Genomic DNA, 27,506 nt, shown 5'->3' with positions numbered 1-27,506 from the left:
TTCTAGCTTCATCATAGTCCTGGGTCAAAGACCAGGACAATGACATGAAATTATTTGTCAAAATTCACAGTATTAAAGTGTGATTTAAATGTGATGAGGATTTGGACAAAAGTAATGTATTATGTTAATGATGGTTCTGAGAAGTCCAATCAAACAAAATGTGTGCTTGCATACTTCTACTATTATGTCATTCATATCGGTGTTCTGTAGTGTTTCGTAGCCTGGCTTGCTGCAGGCACTGCAGCAGCTAACATCTCAGCACTTGATCCAGGATACCTTCTAACTTCTTACACAACAGCTTTTTAATCATATTTAATGTGCTGCAATTTTATAGAATCGTTAGAAATATAAACTCTGCCAAAACTAACGTGATTACACCCCTTGGGATCTTGCCCTTCACTACCACCACCCCCTTTCTCCTGCAGATAATTGCCCCTGCTTTTAAAGGAATAAAATTCAAACTATTATACAAATCGAATTCTAAGTATTGGATGGAGTTTTCTTGGAAAACTCCTGGCCTGTTATAGGGGATAAGCATGGCTTCGTGATGTCTTTAGACCTCTGGAAATATTTTAATTGGACCACAATATACTATATCAATTCTATGAGTGTGTGTATAAGGACACACACAGCCCATTTGTATCTAGGTTTAATGGGTTTATAACGAGGTGATGGTTGATCACACAGTCTCAGAGACGTTGCTCAGAAAACCCTGAAGTGTTTAAATTTCACCCGTTGCTGTTGCACTGATGATTCTCAGAAACTAGAGCAAATTTACTGTAAATAGGAAGCATTCATGAGGAGATTTAAACAGCATTTTGCAGATCAAATGCTTTTTGTTTTTTACTATTAAACACACTGTATACAGCAGACTTGTTCTGTGTTATGAAGCTATAAACATAGAAAACCCTAAGGGTATTAAATTCCTGCAGCAGAATAGCTCCTCTGCGAGTAATGGGTTGATGTGTACATGTTTCTTCTTCTACCTGTGCAGATTTCTCAGGTGACGAAACAGACAAAGGACCCCCAGTACAGATGCACAGCCTCAGAGAGTTTGAACAGGTAAGGATATCGGCTCAGCTACAAACCTGTGCAGAAAGCAGAGCATTCCTTTGATACTGACCGAGGCCAGATATGTCACAGTTTGGTGTAGACAGAAACAAGCTGATAGAAACAACAAATATCTCCTAGTGTTGCAAGAAAATAGCTGTTGAGTTGTGAACTTGATGAGACTACACTAGTGTTAGTCATCTACTGTGTGTCAGACAGGCCCAGGCTTGCCTCTGCCCACTGTTAATTACTATTTAGGTGCGTTGAGGAAGTTGATGTGGCAACCGAAAGTCCTCATGACTTAGAGAGTTCCCTTTGCTAAAGCTGGTTTTCCAGTCTTGCCACTTTTAGACAGACTGTAAAACTATTTCTAATTTGTGGATCTCTTACTCAGTCGACCACTATTTCTGTCAGGTTTGCTGGTGTGCCTCATTAGTGCACGAGGTGTCATTTGTTTGGAGTATGTGATTCTTGTGTTGGGGTATATTTGAACTGAAACTGAAAAACTGCAGACTGTGTATTCACTGCCTACGGTAAGGTCCAAAAAACAAAAACAACAATAAGTGTCAGCACATTTTTAAAACTGTGATATTAAAAGGTATCAAACGTATCCCTGCTGGTGATTCTTTGAACGTGACGAGGGTGCTTTTTGAATGATACAGCCACTGTTTTTTCTACATTTAGTTTCTATACATTTTAGAAATTGCCTGACAAAATGCCACTGCAATGAAATCATTATTTTATAATGTGAAGCATTCTCTGCTCACATTACTTACTGCAGCTGATGCCACCAACACTTCGTGTGTTCTAGCTCATTTTCATTTGATATATTTAACAGCAATGTCAAACGTTTCGGCCTTGCTGTCCACTTCCATGATCAGATGGTTAACACAAATACAGACTCACATATAAAAATAGAGAGATTAATGCATTTTAAAAGCTTGCATATGCAAAATATTTTTAGAGGTTGGAAATCAAACAGTCTGTATGAAACACCAATGAAATGGGGGGCATGGTGCTCCTCTAGGTCTGTTTCTACCCCACAGTAATGAATTCTGGGAACTCTGCCACTAGCATTATGGGTGTGATATAACTCTGTAGGTGCTTGCTGCAATTACCCCATTTATTGAAGGACAGAAGTATAGATGAAAAACAGGCTGGGCGTGCTGGTTGTAATAATGTTGAACGGTGGTGAGTTTGGCCTGAAGTGAAGCACGGTATGAAAGTTGAAACTACAGCCAGAGAAGATCGAATCCATATTTTTTCACAGGACAAACTGCCTGATTAATTTTTGTTTCTCTAAAAGGTTATTTCTGAATGTATAAACAGGCAGTAACAAATAAACAGTTAATATTTTAAAAGATTTGTTTCACACCTCATTTTATATTTTATGCTACTGATTTTTTTTAATCACAACTGTGTGACAGTGACATCAGGTTTTTGACCCAAAAGAGATGAGTGGGTGGAATCTTAAGTTTGTCAACTAATGATTGCAAAACTACGGTGGCCCCTAGAGACAAAGCATGTATAAACTCCAAAACACTTACAAATTCCAAATAGCACGCACAAACTCCTCAACACATACAAAATCCAAAACACATGCAAACTCCAAAACACATGCAAAATCCAAAACACGTACAAAATCCAAGACACGTACAAGCTCCAAAACACGTACAAAATACAAAACACGTGCAAAATCCAAAACACGTACAAAATCCAAGACACGTACAAGCTCCAAAACACGTACAAAATACAAAACACGTACAAAATCCAAGACACGTACAAGCTCCAAAACACGTACAAAATACAAAACACGTGCAAAATACAAAACACGTGCAAACTCCAAAACACGTGCAAACTCCAAAACACGTACAAAATTCAAAACACGTACAAAATCCAACACGTACAAAATCCAAAACACATACAAAATCCAAAACACGTACAAAATCCAAAACACGTACAAACTCCAAAACACATACAAAATACAAAACACGTGCAAAATCCAAAACACGTGCAAACTCCAAAACACGTGCAAACTCCAAAACACATACAAAATCCAAAACACATGCAAAATCCAAAACACGTGCAAAATCCAAAACACGTACAAAATTCAAAACACGTGCAAACTCCAAAACACGTGCAAAATCCAAAACACGTACAAAATTCAAAACACATGCAAACTCCAAATCACAACGGAAGTGCTCCAGGACGCTAGGGGCAGTGTTGAGCTCGATTTGTAAAATAAACGGCAAGTTTGTTGCAAACTCCGTTGCGCTTCCCAGGTTGCCTAGCAACTATGATACTAACAGCTGGAAACGTGTCATACAACTTTTTTTGACAGAAATGAAGGAGAACATATTTTTTTTCATTTGTTTGTTTGTTTCTACAAGAGCTTTGTGTGATTTGATAAGTATCTGAGGCTGAGACCACAGGACAGTAAAACATGATTTTTGGGCTTCATTTCTGTACTGAACAGTCATTTAAGATTAGCTAGTAAATAACAATTAGCTAATGTTGTTCATGAGACTAAAGTCATATCACTTTGGTAATGTAAATATAATATGGCCAATATTATGGTTATTATATTAGTCATTATTAGGTATTACAGCAGTGAACATGAACTCTTTGTCAAATACTGAGCTTCAGTACAGATTCAAGTTGCAGTTATTTACATGTCTTACCACCTTAAATCTTCACTCAAAGACAAGTATATAGGAATGACTGCCAAATTTATTTGCCACTGAAGCCGAAGGATGGCATCTGAATAAAACCTCTCTTGACATGCCTAGATGACATTAAAGCTTGGTTGGCTCTAAACTTTTTAAATTTGAATGAAAAGAAAACAGATTTGTTGGTGTTTGGACCCAGTGGCCCCTGTGAGTCCTCTTCTTTTCATTTGGAACCCCTGGAGGTTTATTTTAAACCTGTTGTTACTGCCCTTGGTTTTAAGTTGGACCAGTCCATTTTTATCATTTAAGGCGACTGGCAAGAGTGAAATCGTTTCTTTCTAGGCAGCACTTTGAAACCGTGATCCATGCTTTTATTTCTTCCCCTGTGGACTACTGTAACGCACTTTATGTGGGGGTCAGTCAGTTGTTACTCTGACATCTGCAGCTGGTTCAAAATGTATATTGACAGTGCATATATAGGTGTATCATATATAAGAGACAAATGTTGTTCCTTCAGTATGTTGGCATTACTAAATTTGGCTCAAATGCTTACATACATGTGTAAAAAGAAAATGTACAAGCTGTGAGCTGTTTCAAATCAAATCACTTTTATTGTCACATCACATGTGCAGGTACATTGGTACAGCACATGTGAGTGAAATTCTTGTGTGCGAGCTTCACAAGCAACAGAGTTGTGCAAAATACAATAATGTAAACAAGCAAAATACAAGAATGGCTACATCTGAAACTAATAAATATATGTACAATATATAATAGTATATATATGTTTCTGATAAAATGAAGAGTAGACTGATGTATTAAATATTCCTTTATTGGGTGAGAAAATCAGACCATGTCATAACTGCTTTAAGTCATACAGAATAGATATCAGAGCTTTAAACAGGCTGACGTCTGCTAAATGGGTCAAACTGGGCAGAAAGTATACATACACATAACATCCTTACAGAATATGATGTAACACTATAGATCAACTTACCTCAGAATATATAAAGCATATAAACAATTACAGCAATATGATGCAACAAACACAGCAGTGCTACTGATCCAAAATACTCAAAGCTTCATAGAACTGAAACAAACATTTATTTTTAGTTCCATTCTGCTGCTGATACAGACTTTAGGTTTCTGAACATTAAACTTGTTGCTGCCTTTCATAGTGCGTAACTTGAAGGCCCTGAGTACTTTCTCCCACACTGGAAACACTGGAATGATAAAATTATTTGAACATTACCTAATAAGACTGATTCAGGACAGACAATTAGTTATTTTAAACTTTTCTAGCAGTCCTTCACAAACAGGGAACAGTCTGTCTATTCTCTCCATCTGTCAGCTGCTGCTGGCTCTTCCTCCTCCTCTTCCTCACATACTGCTGAGATTGTCCTGGTGGATCATCAGGGGTGCAAAGCCTCACAGATGATGTAATGCAGTGGGTCCCTCAGTCTGTCCTCACTCTGGACACTTGCAGGTGTCACACATAGAAATCAAATGTGTGATAAGCTGCAGGATTCAAACACAAGTGTGACTTATAAATACATGTTCATACTTTTATTCCACAATCAGAGAGAAAGAAACAGAGAGAGAGTGCAGGACAGACAGACAGGTGACAGTCTCAGGTGTATACACTGCTACAAAACAGCACCAGAGAAGGAGGATTTAGTGTTTGTGTCATTACGAGTGCTAAACAAGAAGAGTTCCCAGATGGTACAGTGGACACATGTGTGACTCCTGTGATTAAAGCATCTTTCTTTCAGCTTAAGGAGTGAACCGTCAGCTGACTGACATGACTGACTTTAATTACGCATAAAATCATCACATTCTCTGTAAGATTAAAGTCAGCTATTGAACGGCGAATATTTTGAAGTGAAGGCTTTAAAACCAAGTTAGTACAAACGTCGCTAATGTCACATAACTTTCCCGACATGTTGCCAACAGTAATGTTTTAATGTTCTTCATTATAAAAACATTTGCGCATAAATAAGTGACATAATATTCAGTACTTACTTCTGGAAGTTTACTCTTCGTCCGCTCCGCTTCCGCCGTTTTTTTTCGGCAAAATTATCCAAACCACCGCCGCGCTATGAAGTCTGGGATATGTTGGGCCATGAAGGCTACACAGACCCATCCTTAAAATTCAGGGAAATTAAGGACGCATTTGAGGGCCGCATTTCGAGCAGCCTTTGAATTGGGACAGTCTTTGTCGTGTCGCTGTGACATAATCGGCCTTAAAATGCGGCCTTTAAGGCTGCAGACCCCAAATCCGGTCATTGGTACTTCCTGGCTTGTGTAGTTACTAGGTAACAAAAGCTCAACACTGCCCCTAGCGTCCTGGAGCACTTCCGTTGTGTTTTGGATTTTGCATGTGTTTTGGAGTTTGCGCGTGTTTTGGGGTTTGCACGTGTTTTGGATTTTGCACGTGTTTTGTATTTTGCACGTGTTTTGTATTTTGTACGTGTTTTGTATTTTGCATGTGTTTTGTATTTTGCACGTGTTTTGTATTTTGTACGTGTTTTGTATTTTGCACGCGTTTTGTATTTTGTACGTGTTTTGTGTTTTGCATGTGTTTTGTATTTTGTAAGTGTTTTGGAGTTTGCACGTGTTTTGTATTTTGTAAGTGTTTTGGAGTTTGCACGTGTTTTGTATTTTGCACGTGTTTTGTATTTTGCACGTGTTTTGTATATTGTACGTGTTTTGTATTTTGTACGTGTTTTGTATTTTGCATGTGTTTTGTATTTTGTACGTGTTTTGTCTTTTGCATGTGTTTTTTATTTTGTAAGTGTTTTGGAGCTTGCATGTGTTTTGGATTTTGCACGTGTTTTGGATTTTGTAAGTGTTTTGGAGTTTGTACGTGCTTTGTCTCTAGGGGCCACCGTACAAAACTACTTCCATAACCTGTATGTGTGCAAAGAACACACACAGATACCTGCAATTAAATCCTAGATTTTTTACCAAAACGGAACCACCGTCTCCTTCTATGCTTTATCCTTCACAGTAAATCCTAATATTTATTAAATGATTCCATATGAGTACCACAGATAGGGTAGAGCAGTCTAGTTCAGTGAATCAAATTAGGGCCTGACAGACAACTGGCTGGCTATGGGAGAATCATGCTACTTCCAGTGTTGCTGCTTTCTTTGTTTGGCTCTGTTCAGGGACACCAGATTACCGATCAGGCCTAATTATTGTGTTAAAACTGTACCAGATTGTCTCCTTTTTAAAAATAAGAAAAAAATGCTGTTCTGTAGGAATGGTTAAAATGAATGGAAGGGCAGTGTAATGCAGAGCATTGTAGTGTAATGAGGTAATTGTGATTATTCATGTTTAATTGTTGTCTGATTACTAAGTTTATATTTTTCTACTTCTAAGCAAACTGAAGTACAAAGAGAAATCCAACATTTTCAGATAAATAATATGTGACTTAGTGGAAGTGGGTTGTCTCTTTATCACTGCTGTTTGCTCGATTTATGGTTCAGGATTTCGAAATATCAAAAAAGTCCTTGAGCAATACACTGCTAATGAGATTAGTCCTAATAGCATTTATGGCAGCTCAGAATACCATAATTATGTCTGAATAACAGGTACAGAGTAGAGAGCAGAAAAACCTCAATTATGTCTCAGATTTCAAGAAGAAGAACGTCACCGCTCCATGGTAACTGTCATATTGTGCATTTCATATACACTGTGTTTTCTCTGAAGCTACAGGAAGAGGCTGGGCTGGTTGGTTGGAGGCCACATTACAGTGTGTGGGTAGCTTTGAAGTTTCACTCTGACGGTCCCACGAAGGGATGAAAGGATGAGTCGGGTTATTTGTACACACATAGTACTGCATATAGAGCAGACTAGGAGTCAACTTACTACTGGTTTTGTTTGCAAAGATGAGAAAAGTGGGATGATACTACTAGTGCTTTCCATTGGAATTAGAGCCAATGTGTTGCAGACCTGCAAAAATCCTTCCAAGGAGCACAGAGTTGTTGTTTTTTTCCTTTCTTTTTTACATTTTTTACACAATCATCTAAATTTGAACCTGGCGAGCACTAATTGATGTTTACTTTTCTTTTTTATATTTTCATCTAAAATAATTCCAAAATTTAGTCAGTAACATTTCTGCTACTCTAAACGAACAATTGTGGTCACTAAAAAGGGGGCGAGAGGATTGCATAGTGGAAAAGTCGAAGACAAACACAGTAGTTTGAAAACAGATTTAGCAGATTAAATATGATAATATGATTATGGTAAAAAGTAACTGAAGATGGTAGAATTGCCTTTCAGGTTGCTTTATTTTTGATTTGATTTTGTTAATTTTAACACAGACATTTTGATTGGTCATTTTTATAGTGAGCCAGAAAACAGATTTTATACATATTTTATTTCCTTAAACTGCTGCCATGTAAAGTACCAGACTAGTTTTATATATCGCATATATTATATAATGCCAGTACCTAAAGATTTCAGGTACTGCCATTAATAATGTATTGCTTAACTTTACTCAAACTAGAGTAAACAGTGAAAACTTTTGAAGTGCCTTGTTTTGCACATGTTTATAAAAAATGTCTTTACAAAGCAGTGGTTTGGAATCTGTCTTGGCCTTTCAAAACAACTGGAGTCGCCTACCCCTGCTATATAGACTACAGACTTTGGATTTTGCCATATTTGGGGCGTTATTCTCTTTCACTGGAACTGATAATGAAATCTGGCTTTGCAGAGATATTCCTATTTGTGTGCAAATCTTTAAAATTGTGAAAATTGTCCCACACTTTGTGAGGACTCTGCAATACTTTGGGATGCATTCATTCTGAATGTAGTTCTGATTGATAAATTGTGAAACAAACGTTTTGTCTGTTATTTCTATACCTTTTTTTTAACAGTGGGAATGTCTTTTACAAAAAATGTTGACGTTCCACTCTTCCACTAGTCTAGTATGGATGTGCAAACAATACAATACCACGCGGAGGTTTCATTGTACTGGATATTTTCAGATGTGGTAAATCTCAGAAACCTGGCACAAAACTGTAAAAGTCACAGTGTAAGACTAAGAAAACGATTTATCAGAATTTCGTCAGGCAGAAGTATTTACAGTTCAGGCTCTCAAACTATAAGAAATGGAAACAACGAATTTTCAATATGGCGCAGAGACAGTACAGTTGGGTTCTTGTCTGAAATATTTCCATATTCTGATGGATCACATTAAACTTTGTTGAACTTTCATTTCCTCCATAGTTTTACATTGAGTTTTTCTGACAGTGGTTATGTATGTTCGGCCTCTCATCTTAATAGAGCAGTCTGGATTATTGAATCCAGGTTTTGTGTTTGCGTGTGATTGTATGTGTGTGTGTGTGTACAGTTTGTCTTCTCTTCACATTTGCGTCAGCTTAAAGAATCAGTCCTCTCGCTGGCTGGTTGAAAGAAATGTGAACCTGCCAGAGCAGCATTTGTAACTGTCAAACATTCACACTCTGCAGTCCAGAGGTTTTTAAAGAGAAAAAAGAGAAATCACCCAATCAAAATGCCCCTTTCTCAAATGGCCTTTATTAGTCCACAGAAGAAATTGAAAGCACATGGCTGACTATAAATGTGAATTCAAACTGACCACGGTGACGCTGAGATTGATAGAAGACAGGGGGAAGATTGCATATAATTTTGGCCATTAAAACCTCAGGACAAATTAGGGTTGTTAATCTGTTATTTTGCCCTCAGTCTCAGTGTTCACTTCCAAAAAGCCACATATGCTATGAAAGGTCTGTCAGAGATGGATTACCATTACCAGAGTGGCAGTAATAGATCGCATTCAATATTGTACAGAGACAAAAAAAAAAAGACAGCCGATCCTGCAGTTGACCCGGGTCTGTGTGTGATTTAAATGGAACATTTCTGGTAATTGCCTTCATCTCTTGAGTCTTTTATCTTCACTTTGCTTCTTGTGCTTTTCTGCTTTTTGAGGTCACTGGCTGCACTGGCAAGGTTGCTGGCTTCACTGGCGAGGTCGTTACCTGTCTCAGTGTATATGGTTCAACCTTGCGTCTTGCGTCCTGCTACTATGTGTTGGTTAGTCTCAGGGGCATCTTTGCACACACGCCACCTTGGGTCCTGTCAGTCTTGGTAAACTGCTGCCTCTGTGGATCTGGTGCTTCAGGTCTCTCCTTGTGCTGCTATCATCAGAGCCTCTGTGCTCTGATCCACTCAATCTGTTGATGGTACATGCCATGCAGAGGCTTGGTCTTTCATTATAGTTCCTCTTCCTCATCCCCATCTATCTTCATTTGTCTGAGGCACTATTGGAACGGCTCATCTCAGGGGCCCATCTTCCTGAGGTATTTGCGGATGCTCCATGTTTCATCCTGTATTGTGGCTCTGACACTCACTCCTCCTCCCCCTCCTTCTTTCTGTTGCTCATAGAGCCTCAGGGTGCTGGACCAATGGTTAGTGACCTCCATGCTTTGTAAGGAGTTTTCATGTCTTGACGCGAGTGGCATCTGTCACCTCCTGTGGCCAGCTTATTATTCCAATTTTGTATCCAAAATCCAGTAGGACATATATATTGATGGGTTGGACCTAATTCCTATTGTTTAGCTTACATCTCAGCTTAATGACTCATGGTATAGGTGTGCTTTATACAGTACACACAATGAGTTGAGATCAATAGTATCTGGGAGTGATTGATTGATTGATTGATTGATTGATTGATTGATTGATTGAATGATTGTGCCATATGAGCACACAGCCAACACACATGCTGCTGAGTGACTGCTGCTCGACAAACACATTTCATTGCAATGTTGACCCTGTGCTAACTTGCATATGACAAATAAAAAACTGAAACTGAAACCTGTGGGGGCCAGAATTCTGACTGGGTTATAAGGAATAAAATACTGATTTCACATGACATGGAAATCAGTTTAGAAACTACACTTTACTTAAGACATTGAATCTTTAATTGATGCTCCGTCTCGCTCCATAAATAGAAAGTATGATAAAACATAAACTATTCAATTGTTTGGGGTGAGCGCTGTATAAACATCAGCTACAATTTAGCATTTTTAAAGTGGTAGTGGTGTTAGATTTTTAAAATTCATATTATTCCAATAAATGATCCATTAAATCTAAATGCTTTCAGGGATATTTAAGTTTTTTGCTTTCATTTGCAAGAATTAGGACATGACTTCTATTTAGACACAAGAGACACTGAGACATAAACTAGTTATTCTGTCAAAAAATTAAAAATCAAAGTAAAGTTTACAGAGCATTGTCCTTCATAACAGGAAATGGACATTCTGCAGTTTTTGTAAAAGTAAATAAATAAATGTCAGAGTGTTGTCTGTATTTCAGGAAATGCCATCCAAATCTGTATTAGTTCATTGATATTGAACTGTGATACAGAGCTCCAAAACTGATTTTCTCAAATCTCTCACTATTGTATTGACACTATTGTTGTTTGTCTGCACCCTCAAAGTTAAAAATATGAAATGATACAGCCTCCTAATCAGTTGATTGTTCTTGTGAACAGCTGTGTGTTTTGTTCTACATATTGCCAGCGCTCCTGGGCCAGCTCTGCTTGCCTGTTCCCTCTGTGATAAACTGCTAAGAAATTCTGCTGCTTGACTCTATGCATTTCAAGGATGGTAGGTACTGATCATATTTTTTGCAGGGTATCCGGTGATTGAGCTAATGAGTGTTAAGACATGCTGACAGCAGAGGAGTCAGTTTTCACGGCAGCAGTACTCAGACATGCAGCAGATCAATAAAGAGGAGCTCAGCTTTGAGTAAATCAGCAGATCTACTCAAACTTGAATTAGCTGCCTTACACTGACAAACAGAAATGTTCTCAGTCTGTTCTGTTTGAACAATGAGGTGGAAGAACACAATTTCTCTTTTGATTTGTTATTTGCTTTGAAATATTTGGTATATGCATTGGTGTTCACGCACAGAAGACCAGGACCTTGTATTGCCTGTGGGCCATAGGAAAGAGTAGCATGTTTAGTCAGTGGAAATCTGGACAGGCTTCAGTGAGATGCACTAGCACCACCAGCTGGACAGAGAGACAAATCGACTTTGAAAAGTATGCTGGTAGTCCATGCACGCCTATAACTTGTTAATTGGTCCCAGGCTTGTGCAATTTGTGATCTTCTCCGCTGGGTCAAAGAAGACATATTGAGTTGATCACAGCATTGGTCATGGATGATAATTGTTCAGTAAAAATGCACAGAAATCTGCTTCCAGCCCCTTCCACCAATAACATAACCACACTGACTCACCCTTGATAATCACAACTTTTTAATGTTTTATTTCTGACAGTTTGGTATTTTATGTCGTTCCTTGAAAGCATTAAAACATTTTACTTTGGAGTTCTAACATGTCAGCAAATCATTTTTAAACAACTCAGTTGATCACAACCCCAACTGTCTGTGTGTGTGTGTGTGTGTGTGTGTGTGTGTGTGTGTGTGTGTGTGTGCACGCTTGTATATATTAATGTGTGCATTTGATATACAGAAAGCTCTATTGTGTGTTTTTCTGTTATTTAGATGGGATTTGTGTGTTATATTTCATCATCTGTCCTCCCATGAGCCCAACCAATCATATGGAAACAGTTACAAACAAAATGGCACAAAAAAGAAAAAAAACTTAGTGCAAGGCCAGATCTTGCAATTACTCTAATAGTATAGCCAGTCTTTCATTCTGGGGTCAGAGAGGCAGAGAAACCACAGTCTGAGTACCCTCCACAAATCCTAAAAATCAGCACCTGAGGAAAATAGCTGGTTTACAAGACCATAATTCATGACAGCTTGTTCAGGAAATGGCAACAAACATGTAAACTGTTGTGGAGCTAAAAAAAAAAAAAAAAAAAAAAAATCTAACACATTCAAAATTTTATTGACTATGATTTCATTATAACAACAAAGACTGCTAGAAATATTGAAAGAGTAGTTGTAAAACAGCTAACTGATCATCTGCAGAGGAATGAGTCATTTGAAGAGTTTCAGTCAGGTTTAAAAGCTCATCACAGCACAGAAACAACTTTTGTGCAGGATATAAATGATCTTCTGATGGCCTCTGACAGTGGACTCATCTCTGTGCTTTTCCTGCTTGACCTCAGTGCAGCGTTCAATACTGTTGACCATAACAACTGTATTACAGCGATTAGACCATGCCCCAGGTATTAAATGTACTGCGCTGCAATGGTTTGAATCGTATCTGTCTAATAGACTCCAGTTTGTTCATGTAGATGAAGAGTCCTCTTTACACACTAAGGTTAATTATGGAGCTCCACAGCATTATGTAAGACCAATTCTGTTTACATTATATATGCTTCCCTTAGGCAGAATCATCAGAAGGCATACATTTCACTGCTATGCAGATGATACCTGATTTTATCTACCAATTAAACACACACCAATTAGTTAAACTGCAGGAATGCCTTAAAGACCTCCATTTTTTTATTTTTTGAAAATGCTGCAACAAGATTACTGACAAGGACTAGAAAGAGAGAGCATATTTCTCCTCTTTTTCCTTTTTGATAAAGTATATAGTTAGGGTTGGATCAAGTGACCCAGAGTCCTTTCTTAGTTACGCTGCGATAGATCTAGGTTGCTGGGGGATTACCATGTTACTTCTTCAGTCACCTTTTTTTTTTACTCATTATGTGTTTATACACCTTTTGGCATTTAATTATTAGTTATTATTAATCTCTGGCTCTCTTCCACAGCATGTCTTTGTCTTGTCTTCCTCCCCTCACCTCCAACTGGTTGCAGCAGATGGCTGCCGCTCCCACTGTCGCCAATGTGCTTGCTCATAGGGGGTCATGTGATTGTTGGGGTTTTCTCTGTATCATTGTGGGGTCTTTACCTTACAATATAAAGTCCTTTGAGGCAACTGTTGTTGTGATTTGGAGCTATATAAATAAAACTGAACTGATCTGAATTGATTTGAAATTTTGTGAGAGTCAGTGGACAGGGGTGGATATACTTGGTTGATTCTCTGCATGTTGGGGTTTTCCTTTGTAGACTTGAGGGTTGCTTTTCTTGGCCTTCCCTGTACCACTGTTTCTCCATAATAAGTGTCATGCTCAAGCATAATGGTGTTCATAAGTGCATGTTATCCAGACACCTTAGGTCACAGATCAATGATCAGTTTTGGCGACTCAGGAATGGAAAGTGATACTCACACAGTGTACAGTGGGGATGGGCTGCTCCTGACCTCAGTGGAAGATACAGTCAGGCAATGGAAAGAATATTTCAAGGATCTCCTCAGCCCCACTTTGGTGACAGAGGCAGAGTTTGGGAAAGAGGGAACTACTCACCCATGAGTGGGAGAAATCAATGAGGTAGTTAAACAACAGAAATTTCTGTGCTAGGGTACGAATGAAGAGAGTACATCCATTGGTCAAACCCCAGATTCAGGAGGAAGAATCTTTTTTTTTCTTGATCTTGGAATACTGGATATTCAAGGGTTTGTGGGATCTTTGTCATCTTGGGAGATGAAATTTGTTCATCGGGGTTGCTTTGGGAGTATAAGGTTTTTGGCCAATTTTTATGGGCTATTCGATCCCTACACAACCATCGTCCATATTGCCATTAATAAATCAGACATAGTTCCAGTGGGTGCTGGACTCTGCCAGAGCTTCCTTTTTCACTGATACTGATAATCTTTTTAGAGACAGAAGTTAAAGGAAACCTTTTGCCACTTCGCGCTTTAGTAGCCTCAGGATCTTGTCTTTGCTTTTCGTGGATGATTTGGTTTTGTTAGTTTCATCTGGTCGTAGCTTGCGCCAGAGCAGTTCATTGGGTGGGAATAAGAATTAGTCCTCCCAATCTGAAACCAAGGAAAAGGGTGGAGTGTCTACTTCAAGTCACGACTTTCTGCCCCAAGTAGAAAAGCTGACATGTCCTGGGATCTTGTTTATGAGTAAGTGGAGAATGGTGTGGGAGATGACAGAAGGATTGGTGCTGTCTCCACAGTTATGTAGATGCTGTATCAGTGTTATAGGTGAAAAGATAGCTGAACATGAAATTAAAGTTGTTAATTTACCAGCCAGTCAACATTTCTACCCTCATATATGGCCATGAGCTGTGTTCTTCAATACTCATCACTTTTGTTGCCCTGCACCATTAGTGCAGAGTGAGGAATTTAGTGATTTGGGATGGACTCACAGTAGAGCTGCTTCTACTGATGCTTCTGTATAACACATAGACAACATAACTAATAAATGCGATGCACATTAGGTAAACTTTAATTTCAGAAAGCTTTAGGAAAAAATTGCAGTGATAAAAAATTTGGATGCCAAAACACCCAAAAGGTGCAAAAGTGTCAGTGCGTCACTGCTCTCTACCGTAAACTCGGGCAATACAGACACGTTAGACAAACAGGCTTTTTTACTTTAAACTGCCAAAGAGTTGGCAAATGTGACACTTTTCTTTCAAAAACACCTAGGAGTGGAAATTTAATTTCGATTTTTATGAAGTTGCTTTTATATCTTTTAAGTCTGCCTGCGTTTACTATTAGTATGTGTGTTTCCCATCAGCAGACTTCTTGTTGTAGCCTATTACTGATGGACTGACTGATGGTCTCCATTTGTTATTGTTTAATAGAGTCTCTCTGCAGGCTGGTAATAACCAGTAATCAAAGCTGTCTCGTCATCTCCTCTGCTCCACCCATCTTTCTCTTTTTTCCTCAGACACATTCTGCAGACTCTGACTTTGTCTGTTGTTCTTCTTCTTTCCCACTGTTAAATCTCTTTCTTTTCCTCAGTTGGGATAACTTATAAAAGGTTGTGAAAGAGGAACATGTGCCGAACAGACCTCAGTACAGACAACCTTCTTTTTCCTCCCTCCCCCCTCACATACCAGAGAAAACTTATCCAGCTGCCAGAGAAAAGGGAGGAAAAATGTATGTTTGAAAAGAAAAAAAAATCCTCAGTTGGAACTGATCGAAGCACCCATGTGTCATCATTTATTTCCAATGTAAGGTTCCTGGAATCAGCACATTAGAATGGAGTGTTGAAACTGAGTTTTTCTTCTGTGCTTTGGGGACAGGTGCTTTTTGGTAAACCCTTTGACTTATCTATGATTGAGGGAGCCTTGAAATGGAATAATTACTAGCAGAGGGGGGGAAAGGAAGACCAGGAGCAGCTAAAGAAACTCCTGACTTTCATCAGTTGCTCGCTTTTCTATTTGAAATTTTCTACTTGTCTACATTAGTCCCACACTGCTTTATCTGTCTGTTTCTCTTTAACACTCTTCCATTTGCTCTTATATTGTCTGTCACTGACATTCTCAATAGTATTTATGTGCTTAAGTACTACTCAGCAGCTTCTCTTCATCATGCTCCTGACTATTTCAACATGTTTTAAAACCTGATTAGGTTTTGAAAAACCCTTTGTCCTTTACAGGATGAATACAATGATTGTTTCCTCCTAACAAGTGTGAATATCAAGAACCTTACACATCCCATCCCTCTGGGCCAAAGAGCTCCACTGTTGTGAAAAAACCCATTCAAAAAAACATCAGTGAACTATACTGTTGTTTCACTACCATAAACAAGCAGTAATTAATTTATTTGGTCATATGTATTTATATTGTCATGTGTCCTGGAGCCAGAAGTGACCAACAAGAATTTTTCATAACCTGCAGGGGTGCACAGGTATCTGCTAATGAATATTAATTAATAACAGACAAAACTTCAGTCAACAAAACTGAAGAACAGACTTCTTGAATAGTCTGTATGACACAGCAGGCCTAATTGTTTAACAGACAAGTGCTCCAAACAACACCAATAACAGAAATAACAGAAACAGACCCAAAAACTCCTGACAACAGTCAGCTAAAGTTGCAGTTCATTCCACATGAATTAATTTTTACAAATTGAGAAGCTAAATTCTTTTAATTCTTCAAAGTTGGGAATTTTAACATGGGAGTCTTTTGGATTTGACTTTCTCTTTGAGCTAAACTCAAATGAACTGCCCTTTTTGTCCTTGGTTTTTAACTCTGGTGGTTGCAACTTGGCGGCCACAAATAATTGCTGGAGCACAAAATATGAATAAATTTGTCACTGAAAACAGTCATTAGTACATCTGCTCAGTTTTCATATTTAAATACGGAACATCTATTAAAATATGTTTGCTGTGTATACAGTGTACATGTTTTCAAAGCTACCCTTTTCTTTTTTCTTTTTCCTAGATTGGAATTCCAAGTAACAGTACCCTTTCCACCCTGTGAAAATATTTTCTCTTGCCGGTGAAACATTAGAATTAGACCATCAAATTCTCCATTTGAAAAAGAAGCTGTGACCCACAGTGGATGAATCTGAGTGCCATACAAATACCTCACAACTCCAAGACAGCCTCTGAAAAACACATTAACCTGCACATGAATCCTCTACTGAACATGTCTTTAAGTAGTTCATAACAATATTTTCCAGTACCACATATACTATACTTTATTAATGGATTTTTACATAAAACAATTGCATTCTTTATTGAACTTTGAAAAACAGTGAGCAGTGGTCTGCACTTGCAGAGGATCTTTGAATTTAAAGACCCACACCTTTTCCCAGTTTGTATTTTATATCTACGTTGGATGCTATTTGATTTGTCTTTTGGTAGTGCCTCGTTAAAACTATATGGTACTTCCAAGGTACCTCATTGCATAGAGAAAATGTAAATAGAAATGTATCAGCATTAGATAAATGTATAACTGCTGGTAAGCTAAACTAGCATTTTCTTGGGACTAAACATAAAATAACTGCTGACTATAAATACTCGGGGATATTCATGTGGAGGCTTTTTAGAGATAACATGTTTCTGAAGGGCAGAGTTGATTGGCAAGTTACTAACAAGCCCAGAAAGCTATGTGGCCTGTCTCAGATTAGTATAGCCAAGCCAAGCCAGCTAGTGTTGAGTAATGCTGTTAGTAAATACCAGGCCAGTTATTGCTAACGAGAGCCTAATTGGAACCAGATGAGCATTTATTGAATTTGTCAGAGAAAGGTAAAGAGGAGATAGCTAATGAAGTACAGCCGCAACATTGGATCATGCAGCCAGGCACTGGGGGAACATATAATTCACTGGCAGTGCCACGGTGTTTTCCCATGTGTGCAGTTTTATATTCATTTAACACGGCAGAAACCTGGTATCAAAAATAGTAAGCCCAAAGAGGAAAAAAAATATTATTTGGCAATTAAGTGAAGTACTGTATTTCATTTAAACTTAAAAAAAGAGGTGTGAAGACTAGCAGGCGGTGCATGCTGCCATGAAAATTCAACCAAAACAGTTTTGAACCCTGATATCTGAAACATTTAAAGTCTTCACATAGCTCAAAGCCACAAAGTGTTGAGTTGTCTTGAAGTCCCCTCTGTCCTCAGAATGATTATATGTTTGGATTCTTCACACAGACAGACTGACTGACACTGTGGTAGCTGTCAGCCAGAGCTTTACACACAACACAAACATAGATACTCTCAATTATGTTCAGCTGTTGTTGGTTATGCAACGTGGGAAATAAAACCAGTGACAAAGTGTAGCTATCTAAAGCTTACTGAGAAGATGCATTTTCATTTAATCTAGAAGGCTTTAGTTACTTTTTACCATTAGCTTAAAGATTTATTGCAAACACTAAACACATATCCGAGTACTGTGCATAATTACAGTTTTAGAAAAAAGCATTATTAAAGGTAATTAATCAAATTGCACAATACCATATAAAAATTAAATTTGTTAATACATTGGTAATAACATTGTAATAATAAGATCAACTACATAGCAATTTTCTGCATTTCTATGCTGTTCAAATGTTTGTCAACTTAAGAACAGAAAATAAAAGAAATTCATGACAATAGAGACATGAAAATACAACTCATCAAGTTTTAGACTATTAGATGAATTCGTAAATTTGTTAGCAATTTGTTAGCAATTTGTTCAGGACTTTATAGGTTTATATTTAAAGTTAAGGCCTTTACACAAGCAACTGGGAAAAAAATGTGGCATTTATTTTATTTAATCAAGCTTGATTTTTCAGATTTTTTTGGATACAAATAAACAGATCTGACTACTCAGGCTAGTGTGTGCGTTCATAGCTCAAAACGTGCACTGTTACTGAAAATGCCACAGCTAGAAACTGCTTTAGGTCAACTGGTTCTATGAAATTATTTCTCTGCCTACTCAGACGTTGTCCCAACTCTGCCAGCAAGAGGTCAAACTGCCCCAGTGACAACCTGAAATATGTATGAAAGCAGTTGTGATAGAGCTTCAGTTCCTAAATCACCCCATGAAATTCTTCCTTCTGCTACCTTCTCATGAGAATAGGATAAAGCCCGAATCCCCCTTTCTTGTGCATTTTTTAACAATAAATTTCTGTAAAAATGCCATGTGTTTGGTGTGTGCTTGTATATGTCACACGACAAGTTCAGATATGAAAATGTATACACGCAACACTTGTCTATAATTGCCTTTAGATTTAGGCTGGTTTGGCACTATGTGGTGATGGTTAAGGTTGGGGCCTAAGAGACTTGGGAATCTATCATTGTCGATAAATGTTTTCACAAACATGACAGTCTCAATGACTGAATCCAGGTTACAGCTTTCCATGTGCTTTTGCGCATGCGTGTTTGTGTGTGAGACAAACACAGTACACCACAGCTACATAACCCAGTGAAGGCTAGTAAGTTTTAGTTGGCTAAAATTCAGAAATAAGCTTGTTGTGACTTCTGCACTGATTCATTTCTGCATCGCTTTTATTTATTTATTTTTGTATCTTTTTGTTGCTTGACCCTCCCTTTCGTCTTTCCCTCATTATATGATGCATTCCTCTTTCCAGCTCCCCCTCCCACTCTCCCTCCCCTCCTTTGTCTGATTATACAGTCACTTCTCATCCTGCCAACTGATGGTCCAGTGCAGTGAGGCCCTCTAGCTACACTTCCTGTCCCTTTGATTTTCATCCACAGACAACAAAAAAGAGGGCACGCATCCAGTCTACATAGTACATGCAGCTATACACCAGTGCATTCATGTGTGATTGAACTGCTGTGCGGTGCTTGAAAACATCTACACATGCGTCTGTACATTTACTAAAGAGCCATCTCGTCATCCACTGGTCACACTGTTAATGAAGTCCTGTACGTAACTGTACTTGTGTGTGTCTGTGTGTATTCAGAGGTTCTGTTGGATTAAAGCTCAAAAGTTCAATTGCTCACAAAAAGCCTCCAGCAGCTAATTGGCAGTAATATATGTAGTTTCGACATGACATGCTGCTTCTTACAGACATTCTTTATACATTAACTTTGTGCAAATTTAAACTGTAATGTACCTATAATGGCATTGGCTCGAGACATGAACTTCATTGTGTACAGTCTTTACCATGTAAGAAAGTACTTGAATTTTTTGTTTCACTGAAATTAACAGTGTATGTTTACTCTCAGCTTCTTACAAAGGGAAACAGTTATTAGTGTGTACTCACTGAGAGCTGTGAGATCAAACGTGTTGGTTTCACTGGTTTCACTGGTCAGGTAACTTTTACTTTAAAAGCAAACTGTCTTCATGGTCTTCATTTCCATTTGACACTTTTTCAAGTGTTGTTACTGTTCTGTGGTTATTTATCAAGGGTTTGCTGTCAGAGCCTTCTATACAAACTAAAGGCAACCGTGGTAATCTGCTAGCAATCAAAGCAACCATTAGGTTTTTGGTGCTGTATACCCCTCTTTTGCATCCACAAGCAAAATCCAGCAATCACTCACCAGCCAGTTGAGGAGTAGTAAACAACTTCTTAGCAACTGCCATCACTCACATATTTGAATCCCTGGTTTTAGGACCCAGTGCACACAGTTTGTTTTCTTTTAGTGCTTCCTTGCTATTCAAAGAATTTAGTTCTCTTCTAGTTCTGTTCTTGATTTCAGTTTATATTGTATTCCTGGAGTCCCTCTGTGTCACGGTTCTGGGTTGGTGACCCAGTGTTTTGTGTTATTATTAATCTTTGATTTCATCCTGGTTTATCACTGTTAGCGTTTTGGTTTCTGTTTTGTATTTCTAGCTCCCTAAGTTCTGTAGTATTTCTTGATTTCTAGTTCTTGGTTTTTGTTCCTGTGCTCCTCATGTGTAGTATAGGTTTAATTCTGTCTTCATGTGCATTTTCAGGTTCCCCCGTCAGTCGTTGTGTCGCTCCTGTCCCTGTGCTCCATGTTCCTTCTGTTCAGTATCAAGTCCGTGCCTCTGTGCCTGTTGTGTTTCCTGTTTTATTGTGGTAGTCCTTGTCCTGTGTTTTGAGTTTTGCTTGCTCGCCCTGTCTCATTACGTCTGATTGGTCCAAGCTGTGTTTCCACCCGTTCCCCATCCTCTCGTTATCCTACCTGTATTTTATCTTCCCCTGCTTGTTGTCACGTTGAACTCTCATTATGCTGTGTGTTTCCCGCCGTGTTTCCAGCCATCACCAGGTTTATAGTTTCTGGTTTGTTTTGTATTTAGTGTTAGTTTTTTCCAGCAATAAAAGCAGCCGTTTTTTCCTCCGTCTTGAGTCCTGCGTTTGGGTCGATCATCCTGCCTGCCACACAGCACACGCTGACATTATGTACTCTCACATCCCTTTTGTCCCTGCGTCTGGTGCTGTCCCCTTCTATGTTTCGTGTTTATCTTCTCAGGTTTTCTAGATATCCAGGTTTTGTTCTAGGTGATTAGGGTTGTTTTCTCTTCAGCATGTTTCGCCTGTGTTCTCTGTGCTTTGTCTAGTTTTCATCTGTTTGTGATTCCATGTTTTGTTACTTCCTGGTTTATGTTAGCAGTCTCTTGTTTCCAGTACTGTTATCTATAGTTGTCTTGTTATTCCTGATTTATTCCTTCTGTGTTTCGTTGTGTCACAGTCTGATCTGGATTTGGACTTTTGTCTTCCCATGTTTCCCTATCTAGTCATCCTGTTCTCCTCTATGTAAAGTTTATCTTTGTTCACCATTCAGTTGTTTCTGTCTGGTTTCTCCATGCCCAGTCTCTGTAGTTGTCTCGTAGTTTCTGTGTGTCTTTACCTTTTGTCTCTGTCAAGTTGGTATGTCTTAGTTTCTGTCCTGAGTGTTGTTTTGTCTCTTGTATGTCATGTTCAGTTTAACTTCCTCTGTCTCGTTATTCCTGATTTTTTGAGCATGCTTTCTGTTAGCCATTTCCTCATTTAGACATCTGCAAGAACTAGGTACAACCTTGTGCCACTTTGTTACTGTCTGCTCTTTGTTTAGATCATAGAGAGGGGATAATACATAGTTATAAATTTTAGAATGAGAATATGTACATTATTGTCAGAGTAATTTCAATCACAGCGCAACGATCAAAGCTTCTAGTAAAAGTTTGGCTGACGTGAGTCAGCTAACATGGAGTGCAGTGATAGACCTGCTAGAAGTGCCTTTCAATAAATAAAGATAATTAACAGTCTTAAAATCTTTCAGCAATCTTTGCTAACTTATCAGTAAACCTTTATTACTATTTATTAGTTTGTCTCAACTGTTCTTTAGCACAGAATTTAAAAAAAAATCTGGTTGTCGAAACTTACATAACACATTTTACATTTTATTTAATCATATTCCTTCAACATCGTTTCCTACGAATAATTTAATTTGACCTTCAGTGTGGTCTAAAAACTATTTTCACATCTTTTCATGTTCGACTCTTCCGTATAATATCAGCATCTCTTGATCACATTGTAAACTAGTGAAATGACATGACAAAGGATTCAGCTGAATAGCAGGATCCATTATAGGTTATAGAAACATAGAAATACAGATTTGTAAAACTGCAGAAATTCAGGTTTACTTACACACACACACACACACACACACACAAACACAAATGCGCGTGCGACGGTCCTCCTCTGTTTGTCAGCTGGGCTTCATTCACAAAACGTGGTTTCTATTTCTTCTTTGAAAAAATTTGAAAAAAAAAGAACCACTAACTTTGTTCTAAAGGTCTGTGTTTGTTTTTTCAGATCTGTCTGCTCTGTCTATCCCTGTACAGTGAAAATGACTCCAAGCAGAGAGCCTGAAATTCAGGGATAGATTGAGTTACACTGCATCCCAAAGACAGAAGTGGCCTGCAAGGGATGGTCTGCCATGATAGTTGGCACTTGTTTCGATTTGAGCTGAACTTGATACCATAATTTAGACTTGCCATAAACACAGAAATGAGTCACAGACCTACTCTCCCTCTGAAATACAACCATGGGAAAATTGGGCATTTTGGCTGCAAGGGCTCTGACCCAACTGTAACATGAAATACACTTATGATTAGACATAATGTGTTTATCATTGCTTACACAAACTGATGGAAAGTATTTGCTTGGCCTTGCTCAGGCTGCCTGCATGTGTGCAGACCAGAGGCATGGGAACAGGTATTAGTTTGTGTTAAGGAGATGGCTTAGAAATGACTTGCTGTTTAGACATGTGGATTATGCTGACTCTCTTTGTTCTCTGCTTGTGTTTCCTTAAAGGTTAGCATTTTTGTTGATTTGAAGATGAATGAACTGTCAGAATTATTCTTTCTGTCAAGCTTAAGATATGTAAGAGGCAGAATTAGCACCCAGATGCAGGAATCACAAGACAAGAAATGAGCTCAAACTTAGCTTTATTGCTGTTAAAAATGGGAGACAAACCAAGGCATGCATTGAGCAGGGCAGGAGCAAAAAAAATTGGAAAAACACACAACCATGAGAGAGGACACGACAAAGGGCAAGGGGAGACTTAGACATGAGATACACAAAGTAATGAGGCTAGGCAGTGGGAACAAATCAGGAATAACAAGACAAGAGCAGGAACTAAATACGAGGCACATGGTACGAGAAAATATCAAAATAAAACAGGAAATAACATAAAGGGAGCCACCTCACACACAGACAAAGTATTGGGGAATGTACGATCCAGGGAAAATCATAGTTTCAACTTTTAAAAATATAGTGGAGAATGTGTGTTCTTGTCTTTATCTGCTCATTACAGAATGTGTACCTGTAACGAGGTCTTCTGATAAGTCCTGGCATCACCACAGAGCAAAGGGAGATTTGAGTAAAATCAGCTTAGCAGGAAGGTTTCCTATCAATCTGTAGACCTCAAGTGTTTCCACTGTGAGAGTTAACAGCACTAAGCAAACACAGGCAGAGGCTGAAGAATCTTTGACAACTTTTTTCCAGTTCTGTAGAACTAAAAACATGCTTTTGTCAAGCAGCCAATACCAAAGCCTGCAGATAAAGTCAGTGCAATGGTGTATTAAGGTTACTGGGTGCTGTATGACTCACAGAGTGTAACTCTTATGATCACAGAGGTGACAGTGGTGAAGATGTTTCTTAATAGACAAGAGTCTGAGTCTAAATCATTTAGAAAGCAGGGGAGCAGAGTTATCTTTAAGGTTCAGGCCTTCAGAAGTAATCATGATGATTATTGCATCACTTTAACGGAAACAGTCGAGGCTTTTGGAAATAAAAACTGAATTCTCCATGCAAATTTTAGAATTAAAAACCTGGCCAAATATCTGAAACTGAAGCTCTTCCTGTTTATCTTTGGGTACTTAACATTTGTATATGTAACATGTACGGCAGTTTACATTTGGTCACAAATGTGATGTTTTCTTATACATATATTTTTCAAATGGTGATGAAAACATTGAGGGCTGGTGTACTGTATGTTTGCACTGATTGCCGATCACGCTTAAACTGAGTCGTCCTCGGTCAGAAGGAATGGTACTCCACAGTGATGTAGTTCAAATAACTTTACTAAGGAGGTGGCAGATGACATTAACAGGATGTACAGCGTTGGTAGGGAGGCATTACAGTATTCACGTGCCGGTAAAGGGGGTGTGAGTGTGTATATGGGTGTGTGTGGCTATATGGTAAGCACGCACACAGTATTAACTCACACAGGAATGCAAGTAAATACGTTATCCTCCGACACACCTCTCATTTGTGCAGAACTGCGCTGAACACGTTTCCAACCGGAAGTACAGATACCGAGGTGCATCATGGGTAACGTAGTATAAACAATTACAATGAACAAGCGGACTTTTAACAGCCGCCCCTGTATTTGTAGGCAAATACACTCCCGCTAGAGTCCTTCTATTTTGAAACAGTGTCATGTGAGTCCTCAGGAACTTTGGGAAGTTCCACCAGCTTAGTTACCGGGCGAACATAGGTACTGTCTTTAACTTTGACCTCGGCGGCTCGAACAACGCCATCAATCCCTGGGAAAACTTTGACAATGGTACCCACAGGCCAAAGGCCTCTAGGCAAGTTACAGTCCACAATCATAACAGCTTGTCCCACAGCCATGTTGTCAGTGGACTTCCTCCATTTCTGTCGGAGTTGCAGTCCTGGGAGGTAGTTCTGTATGAACCGCTTCCAGAAGTGGTCGCTGATGACCTGACTGTGCCTCCATCTTCTGTTCGAAAGAGTGCCTGAGGGGCCGTAAACTGCCTGGGGTAGTGCCGAATCATGCCGCCCCATCAAAAGAAGATTTGGTGTGATGGGATCTGGGTCAGCTATGTCAGCCGATGCATAGCCGAGCGGCTTTGAGTTCAAAATGCCCTCAACCTCTATGAGAGCAGTGAGTAGGACTTCTTCCGCCACAACTTGGTCCTTCAGGACTACTTGCAGAGCTGACTTCACTGCTCTGATTTCCCTTTCCCATGCTCCGAAATGAGGAGAGTGTGGGGGATTGAAGCAGAAGTTGATAGTCTGCTTGGCCAGTTGCTGCTTGAGGTCCGGCTCCATGTTTTCAAACGCCGTTTGGAGTTCTCTGTGCCCACCTCTGAAATTGGTCCCTCGATCAGACCACATCTCGTATGGCTTTCCTCGGCGTGCAATAAATCTGCGTAATGACATAAGGAAGGAATCGGTGTCAAGACTAGGGAGGAGATCAAGGTGCACGCATCTGGTTGTAAGACACTTGTAGATAATTCCCCAGCGTTTCTCTCTTCTACGACCTATCTTTATCGTGTATGGCCCAAAACAGTCTACGCCCGTTGACCAGAACGGCGGCTTATAGAGTCTCAGCCGTGATGAAGGTAAGTCAGCCATTTTGGGTGCAGAAGGTGAGGCGCGCCATCTCCTACAGTCCACACACTGGTGCTGATGCTTCTTAATGGCTTGACGTCCTCTGAGAATCCAATAGGTGCGCCGTATTTCCGCAAACAGCCTCTCTGCACCTGGATGAAGGAGCTGGTCATCATAAGTTTTTATGATGAGCTTGGTCAGGGGATGTTCAGCTGCTAATACGATGGGATGAATACTGTCTGGATCTAAGTCGGCAGCTCGACGGAGGCGGCCTCCGACTCTGAGGAGACCGGTAAGACTGTCATATTCAGGGGACAGCGCGCTAAGACGGCTGTCTGAGTGGACTGGGTGCCCGACCTGGAGGGATCGGGCCTCCTCTGGGAAGCTGTCAGTCTGAGCCGAGCGAAGCAGCATGGTCTTGGTTTCTAGTCGCTCCACTGCTGTAATAGGAGCGTCAGCCGCCCCGTGTTGGGTCTGGTATGTAGCAGCAATCAGCTCATCTAGCGTGGCATACTGTGTTGGATCCGGTAAGGCCGGGGATGCAGAAGCGTGCCCACAGAATGCAGTCTTCCTGAGCTCTGCCTCACTGCATGCCGGGAACTCTGTTGGAAACTTAGGCCAAGTGTCAGCAGGTTGTGACAGAAAGGGTGGACCATGTGACCAACGATTGCGGACAGTTAGGTCAGCGAGATGTTTCCCTCTGGTGATGTCATCAGCGGGATTGAGGTCAGAGGTCACATACCGCCACTGTTCAGGAGATGTCAGCTCCTGTATTTCACAGGTTCTAGTCCCCATGAATACCTTATAGCGACAGGAACTAGACTGGATCCACTGTTGCACCGTTGTAGAGTCTGTCCACAGGTAGATCGATTGCAGGAGAATGGTGAGCTCTGTCTGGAGTAATTTGGCCAATTGGGCTCCTGTGAGTGCTGCGCAAAGCTCCAGCCGGGGCATTGACACCTGTTTGCGTGGGGCCACTCTGGAGCGAGCCATCAGGAATGATGTGGCGATGGGCAGTTGCTGCTCGATTACTCGGAGATAAGCCACAGCCCCATACGCCTTTTCTGATGCGTCACAGAATATGTGAGCCTCGTATGTCACATTGCTGGAGTTGTGAGAAGGAGCGTAGCAGCGGGGAATGGTGACATGCTGAAGGTGTGACAGTTCGCCTTCCCACTCAAGCCAGGACTGAAGTAGATTCCCTTCGATGGGCTCATCCCCTCCTCTCTCTGTGCTCCACAGGGCCTGTACAATCAGCTTGGCCCTTGTAGTGTAGGGACAAATATAACCTAGGGGGTCATACTGGGTAGCTAGTACCTTGTACACGTTGCGCAGCGTGACCGTGGAGTAGGTTATAGGGCGGTGCTTATATCCCAGGACATCTGTCGGGCAGTGCCAGCTGAGTCCTAATGTTGACTCTTGTGGGTCGAGACTTTTGAAGTTCAGCCAAAGCTCGCAGCTCTCTGATCTAGCTGAAGCGGGCAGGTGAGCAACTACTTCGGGCACGTTGCTCGCCCACTGACGTATCTCGAATCCTCCTTGAATGAGTAAATCTCTCATTCGGTCGATGAGCTGCTTTGCCTCTTCTGGGTTGGACAGGGACTGTAAACAGTTATCCACATAGAAGGCTGTGTGGACAGAGTCACAGATGTCCTTGTGGGTGTCTTCGTGCTCCCTTGCATGTCTCTGTAGGGCGAAAATAGCACAACAGGGGCTACATGTCATTCCGAAGGGCAAAACTCTCCACTCATATACGTCTGGGGGCCAGTCAGTTTCACAATCC

At 39.9% G+C, this 27,506-nt stretch overlaps 1 protein-coding gene across 5 annotated transcripts in view; it reads left to right on the top strand.

Moving 5' to 3' along the window:
- Nucleotides 1-27,506, top strand: part of pde4dip (phosphodiesterase 4D interacting protein) — a 99,726-nt gene that overhangs the window by 10,266 nt on the left and 61,954 nt on the right. For all 5 annotated transcript variants that reach the window (XM_085376806.1, XM_085376803.1, XM_085376804.1 and 2 more), the window contains exon 3: nt 995-1,062. In XM_085376806.1, coding sequence (XP_085232932.1) covers nt 995-1,062 — 68 coding nt within the window. The remainder of the gene's footprint in view (nt 1-994; nt 1,063-27,506) is intronic.

Source organism: Diplotaxodon limnothrissa, linkage group LG17 (genome assembly GCF_057381915.1).
Source record: "Diplotaxodon limnothrissa isolate DT_005_m linkage group LG17, D_limnothrissa_male_GT1.1, whole genome shotgun sequence".
NCBI lineage: Eukaryota > Metazoa > Chordata > Actinopteri > Cichliformes > Cichlidae > Diplotaxodon > Diplotaxodon limnothrissa.
Note: the sequence above shows the minus strand (reverse complement) of the source record. Positions and strands in the feature narration are given on the sequence as shown.